This window comes from Melospiza melodia, chromosome 6, assembly GCF_035770615.1.
Source record: "Melospiza melodia melodia isolate bMelMel2 chromosome 6, bMelMel2.pri, whole genome shotgun sequence".
In the NCBI taxonomy this organism is placed as follows: Eukaryota; Metazoa; Chordata; class Aves; order Passeriformes; family Passerellidae; genus Melospiza; species Melospiza melodia.
This window is the reverse complement of record NC_086199.1, coordinates 57,063,336-57,087,716: the sequence shown is the minus strand read 5'-3', so window position 1 is coordinate 57,087,716 and position 24,381 is coordinate 57,063,336. Positions and strand designations below refer to the sequence as shown.

Below are 24,381 nucleotides of genomic sequence, written 5' to 3'. Positions count from 1 at the left end.
TATATTTCTCTTCTTCCTCTTAATAGAAGCTGTATTTTTCATATCAAAGCACATTATTTCTTTACTCTTTTACCTTATTATGACCATGCCTAAACTCCTCTTATAACAAATATACAGAAAATTATCATTTATTGACTTCTACTTAAGATTTCTTCAGTAAAATTCTCATAGTCACCAAATCCATACTGAAATCAGGATCAGAACCATACCAGATAGTATAAAATACCACTTTATTACTATAGAATAATACAAGAACAAAAGGTGGCCAGGCTGTTTACATGGCCTTTTTCTATCTTCTAACCTTGAAGTTCATTCATAAACTACTTTTTTTTTCCATCTCCAAGCACCAGGTTTTGTATAAAAGAAAACAATTTGTTACATGTTACTGGGATATCTACAAAGAGTTCAAAAAGGTTGGACAACAAAACCTGCAAGTTTCAAAGTGGTTCTGCCAGTTCCATGCAATCACCCAAAAGCCAGCACCACCATGCTGTACTGAAACAACATTTAGTGTTTGCTTTATAAACAAACAAAACATCCCAACCTCAGGATTCATAAACTGAGCTCTGTTTGAGACTTCAGTTAGTAGTGGTGCTGGAGGCTGATGGACTACTTTTTGGGGGAAAAATTTAAAATATTGGTCCAAGTCCTTTCCCAGGAATTCTGCATGGCACAGCCCCAGCCAGGCACTGGAACAGTGGAATCAGCTGCTGCTTTCTGCATTGGTGCTGTCAGGTGCATGCCTGGAGCCACTCTGACCTTCACAGAATCTGGAAATCAGGAATTACACCAACTGGGAGGTGCAGAAAGCCTCTGCTCTTTCTGCTTGCCTTCAAACTGGATAATGCAATGACTAAATGAGCTGTGGCCCATGGAAGGCACAAAATTGTGAAGTAGCATCACAAGATTTGTTTATGTTCTTTTCTGTTCTTTGGTGAGCACAACTAGGACACCCCTTTTATAATTTATTATTAATAAGCATTTACACTGCATAAAGGCTTCAAAAAAGTTTTCATGGTTTAAGAAGCCAAGCTTTAAAACCACTAAGATGATTCAAGCCAGCAGAAGAAACCTGCATCAAAACACACCAAAATTTATGTAGAGTACAAACTAAAAGGTCGGTCAAACTGGGGAGTTGGGGGAACATAATGATTTACAAGTACTACTGATTAGAAATTCTTAGCATGAAAAGTATCAGTTTTAACAAACCACTAACAAATTTATTTAAAAAAATAAAATACCCTTATTTTCCATTAATCTGTTTTCTTGAACTATTAGAAAACATTCCAAAGTGATTTACAGTCATAGGAATCAACTTCATAGATAAATTATTTCTGGATTCCCAGAACACATTCACCGACCCAGTTCAAGTTTCACAATCTTGTCTCCAGCCCAATAGGCTGTGTTTGATTAGCTGCACATCATCTGCCTTTCTGCACAACCCCAGAGAGGATCCCTTTGTGACAACTGGATATATAGTTGTAAATTCAACACACAATGCTCTTGCTGGCTGGTTTTCTCCAAAACCACACCAATTCTCAGCTCCCTGCACAAACACACAGAAAAACCAAACCAACCAAACAAAAAACCCCAGAAACGTCAGCCCAACAATTGTCTCAATTACAGAACTTCAAGAGCAAAAGAAGTTCCAACTTCTTACAGAAAGCTGACAGATAATCTGTAATAAGGAGCTGAAACAAAACATAGGATTTCAAACAACAAACTGCAAAGTGGTTCTGAGGTAATTCAGTGGTTTTCAGGATTGTTATATTTGTCCAATTTCTCTCTTCCTCTCTGGCACTTACAGGAAGATGACCCAGTGGTGTCAGAGTTTGCTGTACTTAACAGAGAGAGAAACACCTGACAATCCCCCCCCAGAGACCAGGTCTCATCTCCCATGGTATTTCTCATTTTCCACAATATTTCTTCATTCAACTCCATTCTGATGCCCCAGCCTGGTCCCTTGGAAGGCACACAAGAGAGCCAGGGCCTTTGCTTTTCAGATTAACAGATCTAAGGAGAACCTCAGGAGATTATCCAAGCAATTCCCCTTTCCATGCCACACTGTTAGCCTCACACATGTCATTCTCCATCAGAAACAAATAAGACTGCTCAAAATTTTCATTCTAAATAGCATGTGCTCCATCTATTTAAATATTTATTACTGGTTACACCAAATCTCCTTTGCTAGAGAATCCATTCACCCACCATATTCTCAAAGGACAAGGAGAACAGCTTATCCTCTTCATTTTATCTGAAGTCTTCTCAAGTCCAACCTCTGGCCATTTCAGAAGAGTGCTTACCTTTATTCAACAGTTAAACTCCTTTGATTCATGCTGAGCTCCACTTTTTAATTTGTGGAGACAACAGATGGGGAAATGTAGACACTACACAAATAACTTGGAGAGGTACAGTCATCTGCACATGGCATGAGGCAAAACTGGAAACAGGAGCTTTGTATAGCAACACAACTGGATATTATAGTGCACAAAAATTCATTTCAATTCATTTCTGTGTGCTTGGGCCAACATAAAAACAGTAAATCCAGAGGGTGCAGCACTCACAGGAGTTTTAATTGCCTTAGAAATGGACATTGGTTGGTGGCTCTCCAGATAAATTCTTCTTTTGTTGCTTGCATCCCAAACTTCCATGGATTTATGATCATATAAAATTATTCTGAAATAATCAGTGATGATTAGTCCAAAGTGGAACAGGTCACTTAGGCTAAAGAACCTCCTCTGATGTTAAGGACATGCTCAGCTTTTCAAGAACATGTGTCACTCCACAGTCATGTGCTGCATTCATCCAAGTGAACTTTCAAGGATAAACTAATGTTTTTTAAAAACACAAAGCACATCTGTAACCAGGCTAATCATAAAGTTGAACATAATTAAAACCATAATTTTTTCTCCATAATTTTTGATATCACATGTAAAACAATAGGATTTCTGCTCTTCAGTTTTGGTTTCTGGGGATACAGCCCATTTTCACATCATGTGTTTGAGATGCATGCTGCTCTCCCTTTTTAGTCAAGAGTTTTTCAAGAGCTGGAAAAAAAAAAAATCAACCAAGGAACAACAAAAAAACATTTAATATTTAAAATTCAGAACCTTTGGGAAAAGCAGGGTCTCCCAGGAGACTTACTGTACACAGACAAGTCTGTAAGTTACAAGGTGGAAATACCAAAACACTGCCAGGATTTTGTGAATGTTACAACACCTCATGGCTTAACTGGGGGGGGGTCTCACAATCTCCTCTGCAGACTGTTACACAAAAACCCCAAAGCAGAGACTCAGAGAGAAGCCCACATTGCAGTCTTGCCTCTAATTTTTAAGCAAGATGAGAAAAACTTGGAGAGTTTTTCTCATCTTGTTTAAAAATAATTTTTAAACAAGATGGAGAGGTAAGAAAGATGCTGAATCACACACAAAGCTTGGGTGGACAAAACCATCTCATGCAGTCAAGTACTATCTGTGGAGATGACAGAACTGAACAAGGAAGAAAACCAACCCAAATCACTCTGTGAGTCTAAAAATATCTGCATTTCTTTAAAAAGCTTGTAAAAATGGCTTTCTCCTCCAGAGATCTGAAAAGAATTTAACTTAAAATGCAAGTATGTGGTTCTAAAACACTGTGATAGATGCAAAAAAGGTTACACTTCAATATACTCCATTGAAAGATTAGAGAGTTGGAAAAGTTGAAATTCCAAACAGGTGTTGCTTCAATATTTTATCATTCCTACCAAAACTGCTGACTGTATGCTCTGATGTGATTATTTGTCCAACTCAAAACAAAACTAAGAGTGGATAAAGCAGATTAATTGAACTCTTTGACAGCATTTAGTCAAGTGAGACAAAGTTATACTACACAAGGACTACTTCCAAGTGCTTAGGTACAAAATCAAATTACTTTATCACATTAGTTTACAAAATCCAGAAGCTAACATCCATTCAGTAAGACTAGATTCTAAAACCACAATGTAGTTGTTTTACAGCACAGCAGAAATACAACTGTAAAATACACCACATTAAGGGCACTCTAAGTTGTCTAGTGGAGGCTAATATGTCCAAAGAATATAAGCTGAGTCCAAAAACACTCTGACCAAAAAAAAAATCTCTGTAGTTTGGCTATCATCTGTTTCCTACTAAGTGCTGAAAGCACCTGTTCTGCAATATGGGAATAAAAACAACACAAGGCATTTCCAAGTGCTTCACTGAGCTCTGCTGTGCAGTTGTCCATTGAAGAATTACATATGTAATGAGCTTTGAGAGGTAAAAAGTGTTTGAGGGGAAAGAGGAGCAAAAAATCTCCCACCAAACAAAAAATCTCTGCAGCTGAGCAGGTGCACTGAAGGTTAAATGGATGTTGTAGACAACTCTTTATTCAGGTCCTTAAAAGCATTAATGTTTGAGAAAAATTGGCTTACAGATCAGCTAGCTAAGACTGAAGCATTTAAAGATTAACTCCTTTAAAACTTTAATCACTTCAGGCCTTAACTGTCTAATCTGCAACCCCAGTTGTCTCTTATGTCTTATTTAAAATAAGTAGTAGAATGGTCAAGCATCAGATTTTTTCTCAGAAAAGATGCCTTATACCAAGGTGGCAAAACAAAACTAAGAGATCAGCACTTGAATTTTGAAAGTATTTCTTCTGACTGAATGTGTAATGACTTCCAGAGACTCTGCAGTGGAAATTTTCAGAAGTTTAGGAGTTCTGAAAAACTTTTCCACTTTAAAATTTGGCCTTCTTTTAAATGTCTTCAGTAGAGTGCAACTTTGAAGACAAATGAGCTGGTTTTGGTGGGGTTTTTGTGACAGATTTTTTCTCCCCATTCCAAGTGTAAAGCTCCAAGAGAAGTAAATATCAGTTAAGATCTCAGAGGTAGAGCTGTAACTCATAAATCATGTATGCAAAAATGAAGTGGAAATTTGTACAAGACCAACTAGATCAGTCAGAATATAAATACACTTTGAAAATACCATTCCTTGCTCTCATTTTACAAAACTCATGGGGTTTTCTTGTATCTCAGGTTAGTTGGAATTTAAAAGTTGAATCCAATTTTTCATAAAAGACATATTCCACATCCATTTAAGAGTTTATGTCTGAAGCAAAACAAGGGTGCAGAAATGCTGAGCTCCACAGCAAGGGCTGTACACAAAGGAGGAGGAATAAACTGATTCCAACAACTCCAACTCCTCCTTTAGACAGAAGCAGGCAAACTTACACATCCCAAAGGGATACCTGCAGCCTCTCTTAGTCTCATAACTTGTGTAAGTGGTCTTCAAATGGTTGTATTAAGCAGCACTTTTTACCAATTAAAAATACATTTTATAATTGAAGTCATTCTTTGGATAGGTGATTATCTTGTCTAGAAATACATGTTAATTTCTATACTTGACCACATTTGAAATTCAAATTACTGGATCATGACACTACTGCTAACACCAGCAGCAGTTACAGTGGGAAATTTCTTTCCCTGTTACTCAGAAACTGCAGAAACTCATCATATCCAGTTCCAACTCCAGACAAAGTAACTGTTCCTAGGTATGACTTCCCTTGGCCTCATTAAGAGCAGTCTCCCAACCCTGAGTAATGCAGGTGAATTAGTTTAGCTAATTTAGCCCTGGGACAAAAATGACTTTACAATATAACATTACATACCAAAGCTTCCTCTGATGCATAACTAATTATGATGTCTAGAAAGTTACACAGTGAAATTAAAACTGCATTGGAAATAGGAAAAATGTGCAGAAATGTAAAGCTGACTCATTCAACCAACACACACTCTCCAGCATTCTTTCTACAAGCAAGATCATGAAGTTTGATTGTCCTGACCTGACATGGCTCTGTATGCCTCAGCTGACTTGACAGGGTTATTTCTACAATTAAGCTGTATCTGAAAAAAACTTTTCAGAAATAGACATACTATGGAGAAGGATACCCAAACATGTTAATTTTAAATATCATGGGGGGCAGCTATCAGATTGGGGTGTTGTAACTGCATTCTTTCAAAAACCAGTGACTGAAATGCTTTTCTGAGCCAAATATTTTATTACCTTTAAGAATGAGCATAAATCTCTCATTACCCCTCAAAGTCAGCTTACTTCCATGGAACTGGAAGAAACTCACTCTGACTTGCATTTGTCAATAAATTGCAGATGGACTGCTCTTGGTCAGTAAAATGAAGATCCTCAGATTGTAAACTGAAATTGTTCCTTAAATTTCTTTTGAATAGTCCACAAAAGGTTCTAACAAATGGAAGAAGTGGATTTTATTGCTTTTGAAGTAACACTCAACATATATGATATATAACATTATGAAATACTGTATCCTATTCACAGTTACATCACACAATAACATGTTTTCAGCCCCTTAACAGCTACTATAATTATCAATAACCCATTTGCAGAAGACTTCAGGTATGTTTCACAGCAATTTGCAGAGGTCTTATCAAAGTTTCTGCATTCAGTTACAAACAGAACGAAGTTTAAAGCTGTGAAGTTCTCTGTGAAGTAGCAAATGCAAAAATATTAAGAAAAACCTCTTTAGGTAATTTCAGAGGATGCAGACAAGTAAGAGGAGTAAGAAAACACTGACCAACACCTCCTGACAGCATCATCCCCTCAGCAGACACTCATGGTTTTGCTCACCACTGACAACCACAAGACACACAATTTATTGAACAAGATAAATTAAAGTACCTGACTTGAATAAAATGGAATAGAGTTTATTTCTGTTGAATTCTGGACAATGTGCTTACTCCCAGCTCATGTGTTTGTGACCAGAACACAGCTATCATGCTGCTCACATAAAAACAGACACATTTGAATAACTCTTAATCCTTTAATCCAGAACACACACCAAACAACACCCTTCAGTGAAATTCAGACTGCAATCACATTTTATAATGACCCAATTCTCTATATTTTTGTCAAACTACCAAAACTACAAAATACAGTCAAAGTGAAAGGTGAAGTTGAGTCATCATTCCTAGAGATGTTGTCAAAATGATCCCTCTTCATTTAGTCAAGGGCAAGTCCATTAGACCCAGTTTGTCCCACGGGTGCCTGTTTAGCAAAACTCGGTTCAAAAAAAAAACAACACTCCCTTCAATCCTATCATTAAGCATGAAAAGCTTTGGCTTTTTTCCTTCATGAGAACACAGTGAAGAGAGCTTGACATGTTTTTCAGATATAAACCATGGCTTTTTTTCCATTTAACAGAAACCATACAGATCTTTCGAAGAGGAGGTACATTTAAGAGGATATTAACTCAAACTTATCAATTAAGTGCTATTAATAAGTGCAGTCTCATATACATTTGTCAACTAATCTATTCTTACCCTTTTCCCCATTTCTTAAGGTGTGCCTATTACCCCCTTAATGATATTAAATCTTGAGGTGACAGAACATGGTAACACAGCTTTTCTTCTTTCCTTTCCATGAATTAATTTTGATAGTTGTTAGATTCATCCAAAACCTTGAAAAAAATTCCCGCCAACATCTGACTTTCATAAGTGATTTACTTCAGTACTTGATGTTTGCACTAACTCCTCAATCTTCATTAATTAAAATTTTATTTACCACACTTGGAAAGCAGATCAAAACTTGACTGATTTTGCCAACTGGCCGAATTGATGTTGTTAAATTGTCAGATTTTGTTTTATTTGGAAAGTTTAAAGTTTTAATGGCTTGGCCTAATGAGTCATTTGACAATCAATACAGAAATAACGTTTTGTCCCATTAAAAAAAAATAAATCTTCTTTTAGAAAGGTGTTTCTTGTAGGGCTAAAATCCTACAATTAAACTTAAATGGGAGATAACACCTGGGCACAGATTAAGATTCACTGCTTCAAGAGAAGGCGTGCCTATTTATTTTATTTATTTTTCACATCTCCACAGCTAGTCAGACCCACTGCTCTCTCTGAACGAGGTCAGGAAGATCTGAGATTTAGATCTGTGCACAGAGTAAACCTCCCCATGACTCAGGCCCTGGGGTTGTTTGAGACAAGATGAACCCTCCTGGCTGAACCTTGGAGCTTCCCCTTTTCAGCAGAGCTCGGCATTGCCAAACCTGGGGTTATGCAAGTGCACCAAGAGGCTGCAATTCCCCACCATAGGGGGAGAAATCCTGCTCACCCCGAAGAGCAGGGCAGGGCAAGCCCTGGAAGGCCAGGCTGGGGCTGAAATGAAAGCCCAGAGGAGGAGAGAAGGAGAGCGTGGCCATGAGCTCAGGGAGCGAACCAAGCCCAGTCCCCTTCCTTCCTTCATGAGAGCACAGCACGTGGCAGTGGCACAGGGCAGGGAGCTGAACACTCCTGGAAGGTGCCAGACTGGGAAAAGCCTGCTCTGTTGGCTGTGCAATAAATTCAGTGAAGACTTGGTGTCCTTGTCCTCTGCAGCTGATTGTGCCCCGCAGCACAGAGACTCCTATTGCAACATTTCCTAGAGCCCATCTCCTCCCATAGCTCATCCTGCCCCAGATGTTGCTCAGTTCACACCAGTAAAAGTTTCACTCTGACTTCTCAGAAACCTCATTTCAGAATATGACCACAGTCCTTCCTTTTTCTTCAGGATTTTTAGAGACAATATGCTGAGTGAATCCCTGATCCACCTTTTCATTGCATCCCACAAGAATAGACCAAGGAAGGGAAAACAGCAGCACCTTGGGAATTCCCTGTTTAAAATAGATCCCTGCACACCAGCCTTGCTGACCATTTTAATAAATCCAGTTTATTGGGATATTATATTAATTTCTTTCTAAATCTACATTATACAAATATGCATTTGTAATTATTTGAACATGACAATGAGAAGTCATCTGCCATCTGAAGGCTCACAAAACACAGGAGCACAAATAAGCATTTCTTTTAAACACACAGTTTATAAATCTGCAGCAGACATTTTCTATATTCAAGGAATATTTACTTAGCTGTGCATACCAGAATAAATTATCTTCTGTTAGCCAAAATTGTTATTCTTAAACCTACAATCTATCCCCTATGCTCACTAATTTCTAACCCATGCCCTGTTGGGTTAAACAATACAGATCATTACATGAAGGTAGATTTATGTTCCAAATGCATGTAAAAGAAATGCTAAAACTCACAAAATGTAATGCAAACTTACCAACTCTATTCCCTGTGGAAAAGGAGTGTCTTCCCAGTCCTTCTGGGGAAACCTTTGTATTATCTTCCCCAAGCCTTCTGTTGGTCCTGCTGAAAGATAAAATCCAATTACTTAAAGGCAAACTGGTGGAATTGAAATCACCACACATTTGAGAATATTTTCAAAATATACCCAATATTAATAAGTTTTTCACCATGAGAGGCAGAACACACTCCTCAAATGTGTCCTGCAAGTCATTTAATAAAGACAATCCTAACATTTTCCAGCACTAACACCAGGAATCGCTACATGAAATGAAGATACAAGCTGCATCCAGCCTCTACCTTTCATGTTTTTAAAATGACAGGTGATTATTGGTAATTTTGGTCTCTCTCTACAAAGAGCACTGAGTTTAATATAATGGATAATGTGATATTTAAAAGAGAAAGCAATAATTTCTCAAGAAGCAGTCTTCCAAAAGAAGCCTATATATTGACATAAATCTGCAGATTAGAATCCCACATGATTGATGCAGGATGCACTTGCTCTTTGTCAGTATTTCACACTGATTTCCTTGGACAAGTCAGCAGTGGTTTTCCACACAAAGATGTGAAGAAAAGCTGGTAATTTCTGGTAACTTTTCTGATGTAACTGTGTTCTTTTTTTACATGTTCCTTTTTTTGGAAGCAACAGTGCTATAGATCAATTTTGGAAACACCACAAATACCCCAAAATTGCAGCACTGTCACCCTGAATGGTCCAGGAATGCACAGAATTACAAACAGCAATTTTGTTCTTCACCTTCTGAAATCCTGCAGTAAATCCTGGAGAAACTTTTCCCTGCTATCCAACCTAACCTCCTCTGACTCAGCTTGAGGCCATTCCATCAGGTCTGCTGCTGGTCACCAGAGAGGAGATCATGAACAAACTGTAACCTCAATGGCCCCAGGTCCCTTTCCACAGGGCTGCTCTGCAGGGTGCTCATTCTTCAGTCTGTCCATACATCAATGGCAAAGTTGAAATTTGCAACTATTTAAAACACCTTTTAATAGCTGACCTGTCCTATCTAATTGAATCATCTTTTCTGTAAAGTTGTATCACAAAATGTTGAGGTTAAGCATTAAAATTGTTGAACATTTTCTTGTCGAAGACAATCTTCTCAAAGATCATCTTCTCAAAGCTGTACTCTGCTATTATGAAGCAGTCCAATTGATGCATTAGTAGTAGCAGTCCATATGTGCTGCCTCCTCTGCAGACACCCAGGCAGCAGCAGTGAATACATTATTCTCCTGGCTTTACCATAAAAAACCATTTTCAGTCTGACACAACTCAAGTCTGCTAGCATAAATCAGTGCTACAGTGACAAAAAAACCAGGCTTCCTCTAAGCTTCCTGCTAATTTACAGTTTGAGTTTGCTGCTATCTTAAACCCACAAAACATCCTACAAGACAATTGGGCAGAGCAATCTGATGGGTCAGCAGGCAGAATTTTCTCCAATTTGTGCATATTTACACTTAACATTCTGTGACTGTGCCTTGGGAATAATCTCAGAGCAGATGTTCTTGGTACAATGGCCATACAAACTACAAGGAGTGAGAGTCCCAAAAGCAATCTCAGCCCCAAGGCAGCACACAGTGTGACTGCCAAGGGCAGCCTGCTCACAGACTGCAGTCACACAGGGTTAGCTGGGAGCTCTGCGCAGGAGGTCAGAAAGTAAAGGCAAAGGAAGTATCACATTCTAGAGGAGCTGCAGAGATGCTCAGAAGGCAGAGCCAGGATGTGCCAGAGCCTGAGGAACAAATTCAGAGATGGCTCCAGCTGCAGTTTGCGTAAGGGAAAGGAGCTCTCTGTTAGACTGCAATAACCGAACAGGGTCACCAGCCACTGATCCACAGTTAAGCGTTCCCCTCATGTTCTCTACCAAAGCATTTCCATTCCTTTTTGCAGACAGTAGCAGTGACTGTGGAGTAGGTGACTGCACAAAGGGGCTGCTCCTTCACTGACTCAGTGTCAGAACTTCTCCCCTTGCTGAGTTCAAGTCTCAAATTACCACATTATCTGCTCATCCTAAGTCATATCTTGTCACAGACATCTTTTTGTGAAAATCCTTAGGATTTTTTCCCTTCTGAGAAGCTGAGGCCTCAGAAACAAAATGTAAACAATGGTTTATCTGCTGCTGTGGAATGCAACAAGTAGATCTGTGATTGGTCTCGGGTGGACATTTGCATTTAGTGACCAGACACGGCAGAGCTGGCTCTCGCTCTCTGTCCAAGTCAGCTGCCTTTGTTTTCATTCTTTTCTATTCTATTCTTAGCTTAGCTAGCTTTCTGAGATGAAACCTTTCCTTCTATTTATTTTAGTATAGTTAAAATATAATATATATACCATGAATAATAAATCAAGCCTTCTGAAACATGGAGTCAACATTCTCGTCTCTTCCCTCATCCAAGAGCCCCTGTGAACACTGTCACAATATCTCTGTCAAATCTCTTCTTCCTGCACTTGTTCTAGGGCTGGCAGGTGGCATAAAGACAGCAAACAAATGCACCCAAAGCAGGGGAGAGCACAAACATCCTCCAGGCAGAGCTCAGCCTGCAGAAAGGGCAGGACTGAGCTGAACAGAGGTATCCAGACTTCTGGAAAAGGAAATATCAGAGAGTTACAGCAGCAAACAGCCCCAACTATGCAAGTTTCTCTGTGGGAACACAGGTGACTTTTTTTAACTCTGAATTCAGTTTACAAGAGACTGAAACTTCTGACACTACCAACTACAATTGTATATAATGACATCCAGGAAAGTAGCTCAAAATTTCTTCTACTTCCTCATGTTCTGAAGCTATCAACCCTTCTAGTTCTCCTTTTACTTGACTGCTACAAAGACTCTCCCTACATCACAGTATAGGAAGCTCTTAATTCAGAATTGAGAGATGTACATTTTTTGAAGTTTTTCATATTCTCTCCTTTATGTCAAAAGCTTACCAGTTTTTTTTAGGCTGCTTTCCTTAAAAGGCCACTAATGCTGGCCACCAGTGTTAGAGTTTGCTGCATGTAATTCCATTTTGCTTTCAAGAAGGATTCTAAACCTCCATAGGGATTTCCCTGAAGAAAATGATGTGCTGCTGAGCATTTTCTGAAAGCCACACAAACCTCTCATGCTGCCTGAACTTGTACTTAGGGTCACCTCTGGAACCAGAGAGAAACCACTCCAGGGAGCAGCTCCCTCCAGGAGGTGCAGAACCACATTCCTCCTTGTGTCCCCAGCCTGTCCCCACTGCTGGGAAAACACCTGGAAACCAAAAACGCTTTCTGTCTCCCTCTAGTTCAGGCCCAACTGATTTGGTACCTGAGTTCTCAATTTGGAAAAGGATCCTGTTCAGAACAGCTCACAGAAGCCTCACAAACATTACAGGTGTTCAACAAACTTCAGGCCCACAGCAGTAAAGCTGAATCTTCAGGAAAATATCAACTTAAATACAGAGAAAGACTAAAATTCTCAAAAAGTTCATGGAACAGTAATTGAAGGATGCATCATAGAAATGCAATATTTTAAAGGGGAAAAAAGGGAATCACTTCCCTATAGTTCTGTGTTCAAGATACAAGGATTAGAAGAGTATTCACATCCACCAGGTATGAGTAAAAAAATAAAAAAACACCAACAGAAGGAGCACTGTTAATCCTTCAACAGAAAGGTCCTGTCATACAGATTTACAAATCTACTTATAATAAATAAAATCTAACTATTTCACATGATTTCTTAAGTTGAATACAATCCAGATAGGTAGGAAACACTCTTCCCATCCCACTAAAATTTGGTTTAGCTTGGGGGGGATTGTTTGGTTGGCTTTTTAAAATGAATCTGCACTCCTTCAAAATTAGGGCAATTCTTCATGATCTCAGAGTTTTCTATGTTTGCAATCACAAGGCAGAATTCATTGTCATTTTATAAATTTGAAAAATAAAATTATTCTTGTCGATTACAAAAGTTACTGAACTGCAAGTTGCCTTCTTTGGGAAAAGCTGAGACCCAGAGTACTTGAAAGAATCTCCTGCACAAGAGAAGACCCAGCAGCTGCACTTCCTTTAATAACAAACCCAGTCCAGTACCATATGCTCACCACATTTCCCCAATACTTTATACTTTAATTACTGCTGATTCTCTGTTGACATTTTTCAATCCAATCAGCAGAATTTTTCAAAATAACAGCAGAATTACAGTAAGTCCCTAAAGCCCATGGTTTGGGGTGAGGGGGTGTGGACACTATCTGCCTTCAGCTGAGTTTCATTAAATCATCCAACTTTCAGCAGAGCAGTTGTCTCTGAAGATAACAGATTATTCAAGAGGTGGCTGCAACTCAACACCCAAGTGAATTTGCATTTTTGACTGCTTTAGCACAACAGGAAGAAACAGAAAATATCAGGTCACGGGATTTCAACAACTATCATTTGTTTCAATATATGCTACTGATAACTACTGACAACTTTGCAAAAATATTGAAACCACATGAGGAAAAATTATAAAGGTGATTCAGATTTTCCTATTAATAACTTCACATTTTGACCACAACCCCTTGACTCTGCATCTAGTCTTCTTTCAAGCCCCTTTTATTAATTCTTAACACTCAAAGGACATTCCCTCAGCATTTTGGTGAAATTCCTGTTAACTAAAGCTAATTAAACAAATGTGACACCACATTAAAAACATGCACACAGTGAACACCAGTAGCAACTTCCTCAGTTTGTGCCTGATAGTATCTGCTCTACAGACCTACCAAGATTTCAGAGGTTTTGAGAACATTAGGTAGAATTTCGTCATGGAAGGGGGGGTTAGGCACCAGAATGGGCTGCCCAGGGAGGTGGTGGGGTCACCATCCCTGGATGTGGCACTCAGTGCCATGGTCTGCTTGGCATTGTGGTCACAGGTTGGACTTGATGATCTCAAAGGTCTTTTCCAACCTAAATGATTCTGTGAACTGATTAACTCATTAACACTGACACCTTGTTTCTGACCTGGAAAACTTGTTCATTGCAGTGTCAATGGCTTCAGAGAGCCACAGCCACCAGGAAGAGCCCCTGTATCAGCCATGAAGGAATGTTTGTCTTTTGGTGTCCTTCCAAATAACGCACAACCTGCCCAAAACCATGGGTGGAAAACCATCACCACCACAACAATCATCAGCACATGGTGGAAAGCCCATGGCTAGCACTGCTCTCTGAATTCAGAGCAGTCAGACAGAAGCTTCTGGAGGTTTTTAAACCACTTCAACTCAGATGCACTCCAGACATCACTCAGACAACAATCTACCAAATGCAGTATTTGTGAGTGTGAGCACAGCATGGGCAATCACTGCACATTAAAAGCATGCTCCATGTAAAACAGGAATTGCTCTCATTATTAATTACATCTACAAAATGTGCCTGGCAGTAACAGGAGACTTATTCCTAACAAAACTACTGCCATTATATTATTATTGCTATTAAACACTCATATTGTTACCTTAATAGTCATTCCTACAAAAGCAAAACTATTCCTGTATTTCAACTGAATTGCAATTTTTTTCTTTCATTTTGTTGTAAAGTTTTGTTGCATAAAGTGAAGTACAAAAGTTGTAAAAACATTGCAGCCATTTTTCAAAACTGTAATTTGGCACCTACAGCAATGAATTGCATTTTCATTTTCACTAAAGGTGCCAGGTTAAAATAATCATTATCACCCTCATCCAATAGTTATGCTGCCTTTAAGAGAGCTTAACTCCTTAATCCATTAAGAATCACAGTTGACCACAAAATAAATTAGGCTTCATATTTTCAGACATTACATTCTTGGCCATGTATAGTACACACACCAAGTGAATTGCCAAGACCAAACCCCAAATTTCAGCCTGTAGGAATTCTGAATGCCAGTTTATACCTTAAGCTACTAAGGGACAAGCAACTCGTCTTCCCAGCTAACTTCCTCTCATCTGCCCTCTTTCTCCTTCTCCTTTTCCCATCTTTTTCTTTAAACAGTACAAACATGCAACACATTAAAATTCTGGCATAATTTGCTGGTTCCTGAACCCTAGTCCCCTAAACTCCCTTCTTATATAAATCTTTCCCCATGAAAGGTCACATGCCATCTCTTGCTCGCCCTTGAAATTCCAGAAGCAAGCTGTTCATGTAACTTACATTCCAAATTAATGAGGACTGTGATACACTGTCTTTTCATTTACAAACCCCTGATAAAAATGCATCTGAGCACCAAGTATTGTTAACATGCAAAGCTTTGAGTGGAAGCACTTCAGTGATCTGTTACCAAAGGTATCATTTCCAGGCCTGAAGAAGAATCACAGAAACAGAACATGAGTAGCTCATGGCATGGAAAATTGTTTAAAATGACCACTGTAAGTATAAAGGTGATGTAAAGGTAAGAAATAATTTCAATTATTCAGAAGTACAACTTTACATGTTCAGAGCTGGGAACACCCTGTCAGTGTGAAAGATGCACAGGCAGGTGGCAGAGCACAGAACCTCTGAACCTTTTCAAAACAGGACCCAGTGCTAAAGACATCACTAAAACCTGCTCTGAAGGAAAATTCTCTTTATAGCAAGGCTCTTAACTTGAACCTTGCAGGAGTTTTAAACTATTCAGGATTCTTGTCACTTTTAGGTGTTTTGGAAATGCTTTTCATGGAAGCATGAAGACAACTCATGTTCCACCTTGGGAACAGAAATGTACCTGAGACCTCCCTGTACCTTTATAAACATCACAACAGAAATCTTGATGCCAGAAAACACTACAGAAGATATCCCCATTTTAACTCAGTCCCTATACAGAAGTCAGTGCTGAAACTAAAGGGAACAAGAAGCCAAAGGAAAGCTAAAATTAAACACCTAGAAAGAAAAATGTTTCTTTGATAGGCCTAAAATACATGAAATTCTGAAAAAAAATCTGTCCAACCCCCACCAGCACATCACAGGCCATGTACATCTTAAAGTCTGGATATGGAAGTTTACATTAAGAGCATTTAATTCTGATTTATTCAAGAGAATAAAGACTTTATTGCAGTCTATGGCCACTAAAGGTTAGACAAAATGCTGGCACATTTAGGAATGAAAAGAGGCTTCCACCAGGACCAAGGACAGTCTTTGTTCAACTGGCACAGCTCAGAGTAAGTTCATCTGAACCAGGTCAAAGAGATGCACACAACAATCCTGGGAATCTGAACAACAGCCATTCTGGAGGCTGGCAGGATCATCAAGGATGCAGCAAATAATGGGATAAGGCAACCCTCAGGCTCTTTTCTTTGTAAACAGGAAAAATTTGTTGAACTTAGCAGGAAAAAAAAAAAGCAGCATTTCAACCTTCCCCCAAATGTACTGGCACTGCAGTCAGGACTACCTGAAATACTTGGGATGGTCCAAAGTCCTGGATGTCTTGGTATTTATTTGTTTTTCGTACTTTTGTAATTTGCAGAGCACAAAGAAAGGGATGTACAAGAAACAGACTCAATCATTACCACCCAAACCATAGATTGGCATCTTACTTGCAGGATCATCCTTCCCACTATTGCAACATCTTCCTTGCTCTTGGCTATCAGAAATCACTTCTGTGCTTTGTAAATAAAGGAGGGAAAATATTCTAGCTTGTATTTTAATTAAGGTAAAGTGGGAACATGGCAAAACACACCATATCTCATTCCACTAAATCCACTAAAGTTGGTGTTTTTTCTGAAGGGAGGTTTGCCACTGGTACTCTAAAACAGATCTTGTAGGGGAAATTCACATTTAGGGATGAACTTCATCCACTGAAATTGCACCAGTGCCAAGTGAAATGAAAACAGATAAATACCATAAAGAGCAGAAGAGGAAGGAAATGGAGCAAAGGGAAGCAGAATGAGGAATGAATAGGAATGTTACAATCAGCACCACAGGTTAGAGGCCCATTCAGCTGCAGCAGCAGTGTCCCCCTAATCCTCTAACCAGGGATTTGGTCAGCCAAGCCCTCCCCAGCTTCTAAGCCTTGTGGAGAAATGTGCCAAATGCCACCAACTCAGTACTATCCTTGGAAAACTGTCTGCAAAGTGCTGCTTCATGCTGAAGGCCACTTCTGAGAACAAAACCTCAGTGACCAGTGGCAATGAACTCACTGGCCCTTGGCAGAGCTCTGCACAAAGTTACGACGTGACTTTGCTGCCGTTGCATCTCTCATCTCCAAGAGTGGAACTCCTGCCCAGGCACCAGCTGTCCTTGGAAAAGTTTTTCTGGCATTCACCTATGAAGTGCCAGCTGCTCCTGAAGAACCATTTTCAGACCATCACCCCCCACCTTTCAGCAGGATTCCAACTCCCACAGTATTTTATCTAGGTAAGTTACAGGTACAATGAATGCAGCCTGGCTGGGACAGCTGCACCTCAGGACTCTTCCTTCCAGACAGGAGTTTGGGACATAACACACTCCTGGACAAACACTGTATTTTTGCTGGGTGGACAGTGCTTTTGCAAAAGCCTTAAAAAATAACAGACAAGAAAAACAACAATGAATGTTAAATTTTCAAGTAACTCCGTACTCAACAGTTGGCATAATATTCAAGAAATTTGAAAAAGGCTTGGGCAGCTGGCAGGGAGAAAGTTTCCTGCTCATCAACAACTCCCCTTCTTGTTTGCAAACAAATCACTTTTGCCAGCTTCTGCATAAGAAGAGAAGATCAGACTTCAAATAAACACTCTATATTAAACAAACAGTCTTTTGAACACACCAAACTGCAAAAGACTTCCCAACTGTCTTGGAGAAAATAGTTATTTTCGAGGAAGGTATAAAAATCAGGATGCCAAAGCCATACTCAGCTTTGTACTCTGAATCAATGTCTTAAACGTTAAAAAAATATTAGGCAATTTCTCAGTTCTTATGTTTACTTGCCCAGCTTTAAAAATAACCCTGTTCTATTTAGTAAATATGATTACTCTTTTCAATAAGTTAGCTTCCTTCTGCAACCATCCCTTGGGTTTATTTTAACTGATATACCAAATGAATTTTTAAAAAGCTCCACTTCAAAATTTCCTGAACACAAATGTAAGATTCTAATTTTACCAAAAAATTTTTGCATTTTCAATATTGTACTTTCAACATTTTAATCAGCACACAACATGTGAATGCATTTAAAAAACAGCCTGTGCAAATACTTCTTATACCTTTTTTTACTTTTTGCATAGTTTTTTTTAACCAAACACAGATGGCAAGGTTAGAATCAGATTTCAGATAGTTACACTCCAGAGATGTAAGTAGCTGTTACTGTAATCTGATTTTGTGGAGTATAAAGGAAAGTTATTCATACTCTAAAATTTAGCAAAGAAACAACTTCATGAAAAGGCTTTCTACATCTTCTCTTTAAAAAGTCTGTTCATGTGCTAAAACTTACTTTTCTAAATCACTTTATAGGACTATAATAGGTAAAGAAGTCTATGTATAACAGTTCTTCTGTATCAGTATTTATGTACAGGATTCCTGAATATGAAGATTCAGGTCTAAATGCAACACTTAAAACATGAGTTTGCAAAGTAAGTTTGTAATGTTTGCAATGTAATTTATGTAAAACAAGTTTGCAATGCAATACTTAAAACAAAGATGTTGAAACACTTGGTTTACTATTTAAGTACAGTCATGTTTTATCTTCTACTATGGTTTGGGGTTTTTTCCTATTATGTAATTTTTTTTCCAAGGAGCAGAGCATACAGAGATAATCTGGGGCCATGGGGTAGGAATCCCACATTTATCATTTTACCGACTCTACACTATTTGTTCAGATACACAAAATAACTTCTGCAAGTGTCTAATCATGGTTGGTTCTAGCCAGAAAAAGTCATAATTAGACCTATGTGAGGCACAATACAGATAAAAATACTAAACAAAATTCTGGCACATTCAACTGAATATGGAAATATGCTACTGTGCTCTATTAAAAATGTTAATAATATGGTTCAGTGGTTTTTGGAAACCCTCCTCACTCACACTTGTGTGAACACTGATAAACAAGAGATTCCTTCTTATGACATCCTGGGGGAAAATGAGAGTGACATGACAAAGTAAAAAATGAAATTATGCTCAAAGTAATTTCATTTTAAGTGCCATAATATATTATTTATTTGGAAAACCTATATATCTGATCAGGAAATTAAAAAGTTAATAAGCCTTTTCAGGCTTATTAACATTTTAATAAGATGAATATAGGAAAGTTGCAGACTAAATCCTCGACAAAAAGCCTGAAGAACCCCACTCCCTGTGGGGTTCTATTTGCATTTTAAAAAGTGCTCAATAAGAATTTAAAGTAAGGGGGGGGCAGGTAAAAAAGTCAAAAATCAAAGTAATAATAACTACCAAACAAAAAAAAAAAAAAACAACAACTGGATAGGGGAGGAAGATAAAGTCATACTGTGAGCACCAAGCTACTGATGCCTGAATTCCTAAAGGTCTTGATCCCTCCCAGAACCTCAGTCCATGGCTCTGATCAATTTTTCCCGTCCCTGCAGCACCTGCTCCACAGCAGCATTGGTGTTATTGCACTGTAGGCTTTGAACACTTGCACAGTTCTGCTGCTGGGTCTTCCTTCTTCCCAAAAACCCATCAGAGCTCAGTGCTCTCAGCACCTCCTGCCCCTGAGCTTTCCGCTCCAACAGGATCTCTCCACCCTCCCCAGCTGCTTTCCTAAGGAAAGGTTTCTGTAGGGCACATTGGGTCAGCCCACAGCTTCTCCCCACTCCCTTCAGCTCTCAGCCATCAAAACACAACAAAGCGGGAACACAAACCATTAAATGCATCACTGTTGCTATTCAGTTCAACCCATCATCACACTTATTCTATTACTTATTCTAAGATTAGAGTAGGGAAAATTATTTTACAGAGACAGGGTCTCGAGTTCAACAAGTTCTTCCAGAAGTGATGCATATGCTAACAGAAAAATATTAGATCTGGTCTCTTTGGAAGAGTAAATTAGGAGTAGCTGGGTACACAGGGTGGAATAAGCTCCAACCCCAACCACACCAAGTTTGAGGTTGGATCTTGTGTTGTAAAAGAGGCGTAAACTCCTGGACAAAGACAGTTTTCTAATGCAAACAATGAAACTTCCCCTGAAGCTCACATTTGTATCCAATGGTCTGAACAAGTGGTTGCCTTTGAGGGAGACAGTCACAGAGTTCAAATTCAGACAAAAAAGTAGAGAGCTCTGAAATGAAATCTCTCAAAAATGATTGGAAAGAGCATTCCAAAAGGAAAGACAAGGTCTTCATTCCTGTTGTATCTCAAATTAAAAAGTGGAAGGAATGACACGCAAATGGGTTCTCAAAAGCTGTGTGAAATTACACACTTTCCCTGTTAACAGGCACTAAGTAGAACACAAATATTTTTTGCTTGAAAAATTAGAAGTTTGTATATCATTTAGACCCTGTCAGGACTCCAAGTAAACACTCAGATTGCAATAATAATCTCATCCCTACCACATTCTACAACTGAAAAAAGATAAAATTAGACTACCAGTGTGAACTATCACCTGAAAATTCTGCTGATGAGGAAAGCTGTCACTGCACAAGACCAAATGTGCCTTCTCAAGCGTTGACTTGTTTCAAAGGCACCAGAGAGTCGGATCTATCTAATTAACAGGGAATGCAATGTTGCAAAAGAGTAAGCAAAGCACTTCCCAGAGCTGGCTGATAACTGCATTTCAACCTAGGGCTCACCAACACACAGACCCATGACAAGTGAGCAGAGAGGACAGTTCTGAGAGACAAAAGGATGACTCTGGAAAGCTTTTTCCATCCCATGAGGAAAAGCAAGCACAGCAGCAGAAGACAGCTCTCGCTATGCCAAGTTCACATATTTGCAACAGAAGATCTGGACTCTATTTTTGAAGACTAATCTTTGCTACAAAGCAGAAATCTTTTATCCTGCTTTAAACTGAACATACACAATTCCAAGCATAAAGCACAAACAGAGAATGGACTGAGAGCAGCCCTGAGGAGAAAGGACTTGGGAGTGTTGAGTGATGGGAAGCTCAGCATCACCCAGCAACGTGCACTTGCAGCCCAGAGAGCCAAACATGTCCCAGGCTGCATTAAAAGGAGAGTGGACAGCAGGTGATGGGGGTGAATCTGCTCCTCTCTTCTGCTCTCTGAGATCCCAGCTGGAACACAGCATCCAGCTCTGGGGCTCTCAGCATGAGGACATGGACCTGTTGGGGTGAGTCCAGAGGCCACAAAGCTGCTCCAAGGGCTGGAGCAGCTCTCGTACGAAGAGAGTTGGGGCTGGTCAGCCTGGAGAAGAGAAGGCTCCAGGGAGACCTTACAGCATCTGCCAGTACCCCAGGGGGCTACAAGAGAGCTGGAGAGGGTCCTTTAACAAGGGCATGTAGTGACAGGACCTGGGGGAATGGCCTTAGGCTGAAAGAGAGTGGGTTTCAATTAGGTATTAGGAAGAAATTCTTTATTGTAAGGATGCTTCTCTTCCAGAGAAGCTGTGGAGGGTTGTCCCTGGAAGTGTTCAAGGCCAGGCTGGATGGGACTTTGAGAAACCTGGTCTCCCTATCTATGGTGGTGGTATTGGAAACAGACAACCTTTAAGGTCTCTTCCAACTCAAACCATTCTAGGATTCTATGATTTTTAAGGAGGGTCAAGGGAAAGGAATGCAAGAATGCTCTGTTTTAAATCTAGAAAGTAACAGAAGCAAAAATTTAAGGCTCAGATTTAATATGCAGTGCTTAGGTACTCATAAGTAGGAAGGAATATAAGATAACATCCCTCAGCTCTTGTTTTCCCCAAGATGAGCTTGACCTTACAAACTTTAATAGGCAGAATCCTTTTAGTTAAATTGTATCAGCACATGCACACGCAGATCTAACACTGGTTATTGAATTTGGTTTTTGTTACAGGAACAGAATCATATCAGCTTCAGGTCTGAAACATTTTACTTCTGGTAACTTCTATATAAAGAAGCAGCATCTGTATTTACTACTACAGCTCCTATAAAACAAAGCTTTATTTCCAAATCTCACAATGACAGCTCCCATGATGACTGGGGTGCTTCATTAGTGTGATGAATACCTATCCCACACCAAGTGCAGATGCAGCCCTGAACCTCAGGGCAGAAAACTGGGTGTGATCCAGCAGTGGCCACATCATGAGGTGTAAGAGAAAGTGTCCATGAGGCTCTTCTGTCACAGGTGACTCACAGAGACAGAAGCTAATAGCTCACCACTTCCACTTTTTTTTTGGCCTGCTAAATACATCATTATCTTGGACTATCATATTTAAAGAGAAACTTGAAAATTAAAGTTATTGCCTACTCATTTTTCTTCAGCCCAACAGCTGCTCTCAAATGACATTTTCCTTGTGCCAGATGTCAGAACACAAAATTACTGTTTCAACTTGTAAAATACTTTCCATCATAGTATCACAACACTTCTAGCCAAAGACAAATGACCTGTCAGAACAGGGACACCCCCATTTTGTGTCAGATTAATTACTGAACACCAGAAATGACAGCACTACATCTACTTACATCCAACTGCAATATTTCCACTAAGGGTTTAAGTGTCTGTGTCCCCACTGAGATAAACTCTTACAAAACCCATTTTTATTAATTAGTACTACACAGAAAACCATTCTTGTCATAAGCTGTTCTCAACTGTGGCCTAAAAACAGAGCTTTAACATATGATTCTTTTAAGTTTTGTGCTTTTCTTATGTAGGCCCCATATAGAGGATGCAGAAGAATTCAGTGTTATGACAGGCACTACATGGTGATTCTCCAATAACACTCCTGGTTATGCAGTAGTTTTGAAGTAAACATCAGCCAGGAACACTTTTAAATGTCTCTGAATTCCTACCAGGATATGAATTAAATGAATCCTAATATGAATCCTGACTCATAGAAAGCCTCACAATTCAGTTATTTGGCACAAAAGGCAAACTACTGGGACTGTTTCAGTCTTCTACACTCCACACGTAACATCAGGGAAGAACAGAGATGGAATAACTCTACAGGAAGTTTACAGATCAAGAACCAGAACCTAAGCAGTGTTCATGCAGTGCTGAATACCCTGTCACCTGAGTCTGGAAAACATTATAACATACAATAAGAAATGCATTCAACCAGTCTTGAAAAATAATGCACATAAATACATGTGAAGGACCACAAGGGTAAGCAAGGCCTTAAGTTTTCTCTACTCTTTCACACAAAACAAAAATAGCAGAGGGTCCAAATATCAACATTTTCTCACCTATATAAAAAGAAATGGATAACCAGTGCCATACACAGTCTTTCCTTGGGCTAGGAAGATTTGCAACAGTGGAACCAGAACAAATATGGCCAGACACCCTGATGTCATTGGGAGCATATCCAAGAACATTTGGCTGAGAACTCATTAAGGAGCAGAAGAGCCTCCAGTTGCTGTAGGAAGAAAAACAGATTGATACCTCACTTTCTATATTTTAATTAGAATCTGCAGCTCATGGCCAAGGAACCAGACACCTCAAATTTACATATGAGAGTTTGAAGCTTCACTTGGGTGCGCTGCTGGCAAGCAAATTTCCAGGTACCTATCCCAAATCCCAATTTTCTTATTAAAAAAGAAATGACTGCATTTTGTTACCTGTCAGTCTGGTATTAGGCAGTGAGGTTGTCCACCCATTTCCAAGACTGCACAGCTCCACAGCATTTTTGATGCAAAATGTCTCTTCCAACCACCACCCCAGACCTTGCACAACATCACTGAAAATGAGCTTCCCAACTGTCACGAAACAATCTGATGTCACTTCTTTGGAGGATTCAGGGAAGTTCAAGTGCTGAACAGTATTACTACAACAAATCTCAACAATGTTGACCCATTCACCAAAGCAATACTTGCCAGAAATACTCAGAACAATTCCAGATACTTCAAGTCATCCGAGGTAACATTTGGTGCAATGAGTCACATAGTATAAATGGGTCATCTATTTCAGAAGGAGCACATTCTGATTTACCATAGTGGTTAGCTGAGTATGCAATCACACAACCAAACTCACAGACTGCTATCAGTTTTATAGGAAATAGACCTCTCCTCTCCAGAATCAAGAATACATCCAGTTGCTCCACAACTTGCACTGGGACAGTGTCTAAGCTTTTGCACAACAGCTAACTCCACAGAGCAGCACCATCTAGGTCTCTTAACAGCTCCTGAAGAAATGCCCTGGAGACAACTTGGAAGAAGTAGTAATTCTGTCTGGTTTCAGTGGGCAGGAAGTCAAAGAGGAACAGCTTGGTCACTTCAGGA

The 24,381-nt window shown here is 39.3% G+C and overlaps 1 protein-coding gene across 7 annotated transcripts in view; it reads right to left on the bottom strand.

Annotated features, from left to right (window-relative positions):
* SBF2 (SET binding factor 2) overlaps window positions 1-24,381 on the bottom strand; it is a 229,782-nt gene that overhangs the window by 175,346 nt on the left and 30,055 nt on the right. For 4 of the 7 annotated variants that reach the window (XM_063158476.1, XM_063158478.1, XM_063158481.1 and 1 more), the window contains exon 2: window positions 9,129-9,217. In XM_063158476.1, the coding sequence (XP_063014546.1) occupies window positions 9,129-9,217 (89 nt within the window). The remainder of the gene's footprint in view (window positions 1-9,128; window positions 9,218-24,381) is intronic. The other 3 variants (XM_063158477.1, XM_063158480.1, XM_063158482.1) reach the window with 1 other exon arrangement.